Here is a 12,042-nt window from a genome sequence, read left to right on the forward strand (position 1 = left end):
ACTGCCAGTGGGGAAGGATCTCTCTGGAGATCCGCTCCATTGGAGTTCATCTCGCAAGCCCAGGACAGGGTGAGTGACTTTCTCTCATTACTCCAATATATATTATATTTGCCAAGCTACTGGGTATATATATATACCATCTGTATATCCATTGATTATACAATTTATAACTGCAGAAATTATCTTCTCATAGTTAAAAAGGATGTTGATTTGTTTGTGTTTTTTTTCCTCCCGGCAATCCTATCATTGTTTAAAAAACAGTGCTTATGATAGGAAATACTGTTCTATCAAAGTTTAAATCTATTTCATATATTCTTGGCCAGCAGAGGGCTCCATGACAGCGATTTGAGGAAAATGATCATATGAGCTGGGAATCTGAATAATGATTTTCGTATTTCATTTTGAAATAATGATAGAGGGAAAAAAGTCACATTTACATTCTTAAAGATAGAGGATGAACACTCTTACAATGTAATTGGTATGTATTATGAAATTTGTCAGAATGTAGGAGTTTCGTTGAAGCAAGTTGCTTTGTGCAAAGGCAGAGTAGTAAAACTTCTGTCGTTGTTTTTGCTGTGTTGTGGAATTTCTTTTAATTTCCATGAATTTGTTTCCCATAAAATTGTCTAGAAAGGCAATTAACTAGCTAAAATCACTCAAATTGTGTCATATACACTCATATATGTGTCATATATGTCTCAGATGCTTCACTGGGGGTGCTACAGATTTTGTTCAGTCCAGATGTGTGGTTGGTATGCTGGAGGGTGTGAATATGAAGTGTTGGTTTGCTTAAATGTAAAACTGTGGTGACATTCTAGATATGCTTTAGGAGTAGGCTAAGTGAAAAAACTTTTTAATGTGTTTTAAAATCTAATTTTTATGCTCAATTTTAATTGTTATTATATAGAGTTCATACTTCTGCTTATCAAGCTTTTGCTATAACTGGTTGTAACAAGAAAGTTTTGCATATGAATGCATTTTTCTGTGCATATTCTGGTGATTGTTTCTTCTAAGAGCTCTTGTGCTCTGAAACATTACTACATTACAGCCTAAATTGTAAAGATTTTCATATAGATAAATATTTTTATAATATTTATTGTGTGTTTTTTCAGCTAATCAATTTTATCAATGTATGTACTAATTTTACTTTATTTTATGAAATATTCATGCTTATAGTGATAATTTTTATTATTGTCACTTTAGGATGGCGATCCTTCAATAAGAAATGCTGCATCTTTTTCCTTGAGGTCACCACAGTCAGTCTGTTCTCCAGCTGGAAGTGATGGAACCCCTAAAGGTAGTCTAGAAGTCATATGTGTCAATGTATTTTTCTTAATTTAAAGGAACTGAGAGTTTAAAGAGGTATTTAGTTAGTCCTTCTGAATTCTGTTTTCCAGTAGGATTAAGGAGTATGTAATTAGATTTCAGTAACAAAATTATTTTGAGCCCTCATCCAGAAGAAATTTCTGGAGGTCCAAAAATTGATAAATGGTACTTCAAAACATATCTTAAATTAATGGAGGACAGAAGGATTCAAAATCCTTTCTAAAGTGAGGATTGAATTGTTTATAAGAATGGATTCAGTTGCTCTGCATAACAAGTAGTTTCAAGGCAGCATTACGAGTATTGAACTCTAGACCACCTCAAAAGTGTTTTAACATGCAACTCTTGTCTTAATTGCAATCATCAAATTTAAAGATCATGAAATTGAAAGTAGTTCGATGAACACAATACACATAGCATAAATGAAGCCTGAACACCTTAGCTATGGAGAAGGAATAGGGCAAAATGTCAGTTGAAATGGAACAGAAAAAATCTGCTCAAAATAATTCTTTATGCTAAAATCTAGAAAGCATACCACTATTGATAATGTTATTGTTAAAAAGCAATTATGGAGATGCATGAGACTTAGTGAAGCAGGAGTTTGAATGTATTTTGGTAGCAGAGGTTTTTAGTGCTTATGTGTTATACGGAAATAGTAGAAAGGTACAAGAGTACTTTCTTCCCTTTTAACCCTGGAACACAATTGATTATTTCTGGATACTCAGGTTGATAGGGAGAAGGGAGTGACTGCAGAGACGGTGAGGTTGTTAGGCTTGTTCAGCTTGGATAAATCACGTCTGCAGAGTCAGGGAGAGCAGCCTTCCCAAACCTGTGAAGAAGTTCTTCAGAGTGGTTTGGAAAAAGGATGAGATGAAATGAATATAAATTGAGGTTTTGTCTGAATATAAGGAAAACCTTTTTAATTATCAGGATAGTCAATCAAGGTTGTCCAGAGAGTCTGTGCATTCTCCATTCCAGGAGATTTTCAAGGATAAAACCATGCATAATGATTTGACTTTGCTCACCCCACTTTGAGCTAACAGATGGACTATAGACCTTCTGAGGCCTTAACTGAATTATCCTTTGATTCTGTGACTACTAAATGATCTCTGTGGTTCATCTAATATATATGTATATTGGCAGTGATGTAAAAAAAAAAATGCGACTGAAATGCAAGTTAAAATTATTTTGTATAGCGTGCCAGCGGCATCATTATTTTAGGAGATCTTGTGCTAAAGGACTTGTAAGACATGTATAAATGCCAAAGACTAAACGTGGTTGTTTTTCTTAAACTAATTACACAAAATCCATGTTTGTAGAACATTCACAACACTGTGAAACTAAGCTTCTTCCATTTAGATATGTGATAACTACTCACAGAAGAATATTTAAATTGTTTTTTGTTAAGTTGCAGCTGTTTAAATTGGCTGTCTCAGAACCCATTTTGAAGAGATCTCTTTTTTTTTTTTCTTCTTGAAAACAGTCTGATTCTACTGTTCATGTTGTAATGTTTCAGCGTTAGGGGTACTGAAAAAGTTCAAGAGGTATTTTTTTAATTGACTTACCTGTAAGATTTATTTTTCTTGATGATAAAGCGCATAACTGAAATACTGTTACTAGTGGTGGTACCACTGTGCTTTCTTTGAGATTAATGAATCCTGATTGAGAGAATGAGTTCTTGATGCTCCAAGAACCTTGCATTTACTTCCGCCAATCTAATTTTATAAATGTCCTGAAGACATCTAGATAATTACAAGACTGCTTAGAGTATATATATTAGAGTTTTTGGCTTGATTTGAAGTGAAGGTTGTTGATCGTGCTTATAAATTTGTGAAATTTTCATTGCTGCTGTCAGTAGCCTTTAAAAGTTTGGTTGACATGTTGCAAACCGTGATAAAGAAAATCAGCAAAATACGTAATTGTGTAGGAGGACAGAAAGAATGGCACTAGATGTGAGCCAAGAAATAGATCTCAGGGAAGAGTATTACAATATCTATACTTTCTTATGTAGTATAGAAATGTGAGGGAATTATTGAAGATAGAAGTATAAGCTGCAAGAACATTTCTGTACTTTTGACATGGAAATAGCAAAGGCATATGGTAATTTGGAGACTGCGGTTGCAAAGTCTTGAATCATTTTAAAACTGAATGATAGCTGTCTAATTGACAGAAATTGAATGAGGAGTAAGTTTGGTTTGTAACTCAAGAAAATATTTGAGAGGGGACAAGTTATATTTGTTCTTTGGGTTATTTGTTCAATTACTAAATGGAGTACAGTTTCTCTGATACAGAAATTACTGCTTCATTTCTTTTGCTCCAGTAAAAGTTCCAGAGCAGCTGAAATTTTATGCAGGAAGTTTTAGGTTGGACTTTATCCTTCCTTGTTAGTATAAATTTTAGTCTTCTCAGTATGAAAACAGAGTTCTGGCTCTACTTTCTGCTGTTGTCTACTGCCTTATCAGTTATCATTGAAAATTCATTCCTATGATTCTTCTACGAAGAAGAAATTTCCTTCTGTTTTTCCTTTTTATTTTTTTTCCTTCTTCTCATAATATACTTTGTGGAATCCATTACCCAAAATGGATTACTTATCAAAGTCTTTTGTCTGTTTGTTCTACTTTCCTACCATTCTGGAACTGCAGAGGAAAAAAAAAAATATATAGATACATATTTAAAGACAACTTTTAAAGATTTGTATAAAGGAAAGTATTCCTTGAGGTTTAAACCACTGCTTTCCAAAGAGAAGAGCTCTTATTTTTACAGTCCTGTTTCCACACAATTTTGGGAAATCCTAGGGAAACATTTGTAGGAAATAACAACAACTCTTACTGAACTAAACCTTGGCACCTTGTTTTTCCCCCCAGAAATAACTTGCATTTCCTCCAGAAATTACTGTTTGTCTTACAGGAAATAATTCAACATAACTTTCCAACATTTTATAAGACAGTGAGAAGTACAGTCATATCCAAAATTTTTTTTAGAAGCTGCTGTCTTCCAAAGTAGCAGAGGTACTTGATTATTTTCTGAATAATTTGGCAAGATCGCTTTTACTTTCTCAAGTATTTATAAGACTTCTCCGGAGAGATTCTTTTCTACTTGGTCTCTGTATATAATGGATTGTAAGGAGAACTACAAATGTTTTCAAATCTCTGTTGCAAACTTCAGTGCTGCCAAAGATACTTACAAAAGAATATAATCTCTTCCTCTCTCCTTTGAATGAAAGGTGGAAGAAATTCATTCTGAAGTGTTTTCTGGCAGGGTCAAAAGAAGTGTTCATTCTTACTTCTTCAAGTTTTAACTTTTTACGCAAGAATGCTTCCAAATGCAGCAGTTCTAAGCTGGAGCAGCCTGAATTCTTTTCATACGGTGTTTCAAACTGTGGAGAAAGTGGTGGGATTCTTCCTTGAAATTTATTTAAAGAATATGTGGAAAATGAATATTTTCCAAGAAAACTCCCAAATCTGTGTTCTTTATCTGTCTAGTATACTATCCTTTTAAGTCTGAATTCTAAATGAAGTTACACTGTTTGAAAATAGACATCAGCATAGTTTGTTAATCTATATATATATATAGATTAGATATAGATAGACTATATAATATATAGTACAAGTTTTGGGAAGATTTCCAGAGAAAGACTCTGAGATTTCAGAAAATAAAGCACAAAAGGAACTGAGGGTTTCTTATCTCTTACTCTCACCCTGAATGAGCTGTACTAGTGTCATTCCCAATAATTCCCATCTAGTTTTCTGCTAAAATATCACCAGTGGTTTATTTTCTCTTGCAATCTGTTTGAATTCAAACTGCTAGGAATCACTTTTCCTAATGTTTTACATGAAACATTTTTGTTGGAGTTAGGAATAACAGTTCTTGATTTCTTTCCAGTGATCAAGGAAAAACAATTTATGTCCCTTTTTTTTTTTCACATAGCATTCATGCACCTATCAAAAACAGTACAATATCTTCCGCCATCTAATCTACCGACTGAACAGAGCTGCTTCTTTCTATCATCTTTACATAAGTCAGCATTTCTAAGCCACTAAATGTCTTTTGTGTTTTTTTAATTATATTTTGTCTATTTGTCTTGATGTGGTACTGCCCTAAGTTGTACGCATATCAGCTTGAAGACTTAGAAAGAGGAGTAGTTAGAAAATGACATCTTGTATTTTATTCCTACTACAAATGAGAAAACAGCTGCTCTTTGGTGACAAATTAGATTATTTTTGCAAGCTGCTATAAACATACTGCTGCCTTTGTATGGAGTTTGTCCATCTTCCTGTCTTGTTATTACAATTGCTTTTTCTCAGATGAGTAAAGTTTGTGCTTTTTCTTACTCCATTTATTTTGTTTCAGTAGAAAGATAATTGTAATTTTGTTTCTTTCTTTAAAAACAAATGAAGGTCTCAACCAAAAACTCACCGAGAAGTTCAGTATAATCATTAGGTTAGCGAAGGTAATCTCTAATTCTATTAGTTGAAAAAAAGTTGAAAGCTGTGACATTGACAAATATTTTATTATTGCTACTCGTAGGACTGTGCTCTGCACTGGTTTGCTCACGTTCTGTTCACCCATTTTTACCATAAACTTGATACTCTTTCTTTGAAAACATTTTTCCAACATGATGTACTGCGGTCTTATGATTCTTTTGCCCAGACTTTCCTCAGCTGCTTGTGAACTTGCTATGAGAAATTGTTTAGAAAGTCTTAATTTCTTGGACCATTCTCGGACTTGCTTAAGTCCAAATGTGGCATTAACTTCTCTTTATTTCCTAAAGCCCACCACTTCATAAAATCAAATTATTTTGATTTGAGGATATTTATTCTTAGCAAACTCATTCTGGAATATTACCTCTTAATTATTCTCTCAATACTTACAGAGAAATTGTTCTCCTAGAATGTGCTGAAATTATACAGGCTGTGCATAATACACTAGACAGTCCTTTACTAGTCTTTTCAAGAGTCTGTGTTTTCGCTTTTAGAGGAGTGGAGGCACAAATTATTATTATTGATTGTGAGATTGTTTTAGCTAGATTTTCAGGGAGAATTTGTCTGATTTCATTATAATGAAAAAGTTCAATTTATGTGAAGGTGATTAAGAAGATCATATTAAATAAAAAAAATATTTTGTTCTTCCCATTTGCTCAGTGTAATTGCTGTTTCTTAAGATCTTTTGGCAGTAAGTTGTGAATATTCCTCAGATTCTGTCAGCAACAGATTCTGAGCCTTCCCAACAGACAAACATCAGTACAGTATGGATGGTGAGCTCACGCTCCTGCTGGCAACACTGTTTCTGATGTCACTGGCCTTCTTAGCCACCTGGGCACACTGCTGGCTCATGTTTAGCTGAGCATCAGCCTGTTTCCTCTACACAGCCTTCGAGCCGCTCTGCCCCAAGCCTGTAGTGTTGCCTGGGGTTGTTGTGGCCAAAGTACAGGACTTGGCATTTGGTTTTGTGAACTTGATCCCACTGGCCTCTGCCCAGCTATCCAGCCTGTTCAGATTGTTCTGTGGGGCCTTCCTACCCCCAGGCAGATTGTCACTTTCTCCCAGCTTGATGTCATCTGCAAACTTAGTGAGAGTGCACTAATCCAGGTCATCAGAGAAGATATTGAGCAGAACAGGCCCCGATACCAACCCCTTAGGAACACCACTTCTGGCCAGAATCCAGCTGGATTTCATTCCATTCACCACCACTCTCAGTGCCTGGCCCTCCAGCCAGATTTCTGCCTAGCGATGGGTACACCTGTCCTGGCCATGGGTTGCTGGCTTCTCCAGTAGAATACTGTGAGAGACAGCGTCAAAGGCTTTGCTGAAGTCTGGGCAAACTGTATCAAAAGCTTTTCCCTCATCCACCAGGTGGATCACTCGATCACAGAATGAAATCAGGTTGATTAAGCAGGACCTGCCTTTCGTGAACCCATGCTGGCTCGGCTCAGTTCCCCACTTATCCTGCATGTGCCGCACGTCTCTCTCAAGATGGTCTGCTCCATAACTTTTCCTGGCACTGAGGACAGGCTGATGGGCGTCTAGTTGCCTGCATCATCCTTATGACCCTTCTTGTAGATAAGAGTCGCGGTGGCAAGCTTCCAGCCCTCTGGAACACGACATGCTGAAAGATGATGGAAAGTGGCTTGGATATAATCTCTGCCACCTCCTTCAGTACCCCCAGGTGGACCCCATCCAGCCCCATGGACTTGTGGCAGTCCAGATGGAGTTGTAGTTCTGTAACTACCTGTATCATGGGGGTTTATTCTACTCCCCATCCGAGACTTCCAGGTCAGGGTAGAGTAGCTGGAAGGTAACTGATCTGTTTTAAAGACAGGTGTAAACAAAGTATTGAGAACCTCAGCCTATTCCTTATTCTCAGTGCCCCACCACATCCAGTAAAGGATGGAGATTCTCCTTAGTCCTCTTCTTGCTGTTAATATATTTGTAAAACAGTTTTTTGTTCTTTTCTACCGCAGTGGCCAAGCTGAATTCAAACTGGGCTTTTGCCTTTCTAATTTTCTTCCTGCATGTCCTAGCAACTTTTTTGTAATCTCCCTGAGTTGCCCATCTCTTCTTCTCCGGGAAGCAGATTCTCTTTGTCTCTTGGGGCCTCAGGAAAGGCTCCTTGTTCACTCACGCCAATCTTCTTCCACACCAGCTTATCTTGCAGCACATCCCCTGGTTGGCTCTCTCACCAGCTGCATCAGGAAGTTATCTTCCATATACTCTAGAAACCTCGTAGACTGCTGCTTCTGCACTGTATTATATTTCCAACATAAAGCAGGGATGCTGAAATTCCCTATGAGAACAAGGGCTGGAGATCACACAGCTTCTGCTAGCTCTTTGTAGAATGCCTCATCTGTCTCTTCATCCTGGTTATGCAGTCTATAACAGACTCCCACCTAGACGTGTGCCTTGTTAGCCCTTCCCTTGATCCTTACCCTTAGAGACTCAACCTTATCATTTCCAGCCATGAGCTTAACATCAAAACACCCTCTAATATGGAGAGCCACACCACCACTCTTCCTTCCCCACCTATCCTTTCTGAAGAGCTTATAGCCATCTATTACATTACTCCAGCTGTGGGAGGATTGCACCATGTTTCAGTAATGGCAGCTAAGCTACAGTATGCCTGTTACATGATGGCTTCCAGCTCCTCCTGTTTGTTGCCCATGCTCAGCGCATTGGCATAGTTGCACTTCATCTGAACTCCTTATCTCATCCCCAAATCCATCGTTCGTTTAGGCTTATCTCTTGTGGGCCTGGTTTTATCCTCTGCACCCTTTATCTTGTTTAAAGCCATCTCAACAAACTCTGCTCCTGGGCTAGGATCCATTTCTCTCTTTGAGACATCAGTGGCCATCAGGCCAGGCACGACTAAACCATCCCATGGTCAAAAAAAACCAAAGTTCTTGTTAATGCACCATCCTCTTAGCCATGCATTTATGAGATGAGTTTTCCTGGTCCTCTCAAGTATCCCTCCCTGCCTCCACAGGGATACAGGAAAATACCACCTGTACATCTGCTCCCTCTTTGTTCACTAACTACCCCAGTCCCCAGAAGTCCTTTTTTGGTAATCCTCAAGTTCTCTCAGCGCTGGCCTGAACTGACAGTAAAGGCTAATAATCAGAGGAGTGCATCAGATGAGGAAGTTTCCTAGAAATGTTAATTACAGGGAGGCAGCACGCTTCCTTATGGTAATGTTCTATGTTAACGTCTGGAGAATCACACTGTAATGAATTTTAAAAGGCATAGCACTTTGAAAACTTGTGATTTTCTCCAGAAGCAAACTATGTAGCAAGGATTATACATTAGTCTTTGTTTGTTCACTAGTTTTTTGTTTTTTGTTTTTTTTTCTGGTCTTGATGCATAACAGCAAAACAGCATGTAGGATTGGTGAAAGATTTTCTTTGAACATCTGGGAACCTTTACCTGAAAGTGATTTAAAGGAAAATGAAGATACTGTTTGGAGTGAATCTTTTGGAGTTGTTGTTATATGACTGAAAAGCTAGTAATTCCTCTAAATATGAGTTCTATGTTCCTGATCACCTTCAGAATTGTTTTTTAATCATGTGGGTTACAACCAAGAATGTGACTAGTGATGGAACTTTGGTGCACCAACTTTGACAGGCAAGTAGTTCTAGAAAGGCTCCAAGATGATCAGAGAAAGTATCATGAAAGTTTAGGTAAGATGCAAGTACTATGACATAATTAGAAAGTATGCAGTCCAAAAACTGTAAGATTTAGATATCAGTGATGTGTGTAACCTCCTGAACAGAAGCTTATTTCTTTGCTACCCGAATTATAGTTGTACAGTGAGCAAGTGAAGCCATTTCACATGGGGGAGTAGGGGAAGGGAAAGTATTTTTGAAACTTAAACTTCTTAAGGTGACTAAGTCAGTGTTAATGTAATTGCATTTTGTAGTTACTTGCATTACAAAGGATGTGAAAAAAATCATATGAAACTTACAGGAGAAAAAAAAGGTGTCAAAAGTGCAAACGCAGTTTGTAAAACTTCTTCCATACTCAGTGCCATCTATCACTAAGAAAACTGATATAACCAATCCTTAGGTTATCATGAGTGGTCAGGATGACTTTGTAAAAGAGAAGCTATAGACGTATTGTTTATGGGTCTATTTGTTCTTCGTAGAGTCTTTAATTCACATGATGTTACCTACTTGTCATTTATATTTGGCATTATCTGGATCATCATCGGTCAGTAATGATAGAATGACCTTCCCAAATCAGAGGAAAGTCTCTTTTTATCTCACAATCTTTGTATGTTCTTGCCATACAAAGAAGTTTGGTAAAGTTTCTTTTACTGTTACCATGGAAATTCAACAACAGAAAGTCAGTTTTGTTTTTTTTTTTTTTTCTCACGAATTAGTACACAGCTCTACATTTAGACTGGAAAGCTACCTATATATTTCTGTATTCTAAAAGAATATTATGACAGTGGAGTCATTCACAGAGGTCACTTCCAATGTTCATCGTATGTTTTACTATACTGACATCATTTACCTTCTCAGCTTTGTAATCTTGACTGCTTCAGCTAACGTATCATATCTGTCTGTCTATTCTTTCCATGAAAACATTTCTTTTGTTGTCAAAAAGACTTGTGAGAGCTTTGTTCTCAGATGTATAATGCTTTAAGTCTTTGCCCGTACGAAATATTCCAGACTGGCTTCAGTAGCAGTAGGCAAAATTTTTCTGTCTAATGAATGATGTTTTGTCTAAAGTCTAAGCATCCAACAGTGTGGTGTGTGTTCAGTGTGTGATATGTGTTCAAAACTATTAACATCTGTGATACAATTAAACTCATCCAGAATACATGTTTTTTTCCCCAATTGCTTCAAAATCTAGGTATTGTACTGCCTACATCCATTTATTGCCAAAGGCTTAACGTCATCTTTAGATATCTCTGAATATCTCAGAACATACACGTTTAAAATGCAGCTTATAGACTTTACCTTCAATGCCTTCAGGGGGAAGATAGCTATTCGTAGTGCTGCCTGGCAGAGGGAAGACTGTAGTTTATTTCTTCATTTTCTAAGTATGCTGAATGTAATATACTGAAATCCTTCTGACCTCCAACTCCAAGTCAAATCAAAGATTAAACCAGATTAAGGAAAAAAAAAAAAAAAAAACTTCATCTGCACTCATCTGGTGCTGCAGTGTTATTTTTCAGCCTGAAAAAAATAATACCAAATCATAATGATCTTGTCATATTTATTTAAAATTTTAGGGCAGAATCGTATGTTTGTCCTCTTTTTGAACAATAGAGAACATACAACAAAAAGCATTTCAATATTTCAGTTTCAGAGATATTCAGTTAAGTCTTTCAAGAGTCAGTAAATCCTCTTTGAAAAGTTTTGAGCTGCCTCTAATATTTGTAGACAAAATGCAGCCTCAGTTTCCACCTAATGGTACTCATTATCTTAAAGGAAATAAATAGCTAACAATTTCTGCTATGCTTTATGCTGAGACAGTCTTGTAAGTTATTGTCTAAAGAGATGGTAATTAGGATATGTGTGTGCACACATCTACATGCATATCAAGAACAGAAATTTGGTGGAAGGCAAGTGAGAGAGTTTTGTAGGATGCAGCCAGGACTTTGGTATTTTGCATCTAATTTGAGGACGTGAAATGAAGTAGCAGAAAAGTCTTGAGAATCAGGATGAATCAAAACAGGGCTTTCCAACATTGTAGATATTGGCGTAAAATAGAGTTTGTTTCTCACTGTCAGGGAGAACTATGTAAGATACCCAGCATTACATACGCATCTCACAGAATGCACCATTAGAGAGAGGAACTAATATATAGCAGGCTGCAAAGTTGTCAGTAAGGAAACAACTTTCATTTGAACTGAAGCTTTGCAGGACTTACTATTCTTTCTTTCATTTACAGACCAGTACATTGTTTAATGATTAATATTTCTTAAAATATCTACTATATAAATTTAAGCTGCAGAATAAATCCGCTTACTTATTTAGTAGTGTTTCTTGAATGAAGTATATGGGGGTCCTGTCTTCCAATAAATTTTTGAATGTTTTTAGAAGTACTGACTTACAATGGTCTAAAACAGAATGACTAACAATGCCTCAATCACCTCTTTCTGAAGATCAGTATTCCCTAGTGGATGAATGGGATCAGAGAAATGTTTCCTTTGTTTAAACAAAAGCAGGCTGGAGCCTGTTGGTCCATCCTCTCTTTTTCTTTCTTTTTTTTTTTTTTT

The 12,042-nt window shown here is 36.7% G+C and overlaps 1 protein-coding gene across 1 annotated transcript in view; it reads left to right on the forward strand.

Moving 5' to 3' along the window:
• NIPBL (NIPBL cohesin loading factor) overlaps positions 1–12,042 on the forward strand; it is a 185,663-nt gene that overhangs the window by 73,993 nt on the left and 99,628 nt on the right. The window contains exons 6-7 of the mRNA XM_010725357.3: positions 40–69; positions 1,204–1,297. Of these exons, the coding sequence (XP_010723659.2) occupies positions 40–69; positions 1,204–1,297 (124 nt within the window). The remainder of the gene's footprint in view (positions 1–39; positions 70–1,203; positions 1,298–12,042) is intronic.

The sequence above is a fragment of the Meleagris gallopavo genome, chromosome Z (assembly GCF_000146605.3).
Source record: "Meleagris gallopavo isolate NT-WF06-2002-E0010 breed Aviagen turkey brand Nicholas breeding stock chromosome Z, Turkey_5.1, whole genome shotgun sequence".
NCBI lineage: Eukaryota > Metazoa > Chordata > Aves > Galliformes > Phasianidae > Meleagris > Meleagris gallopavo.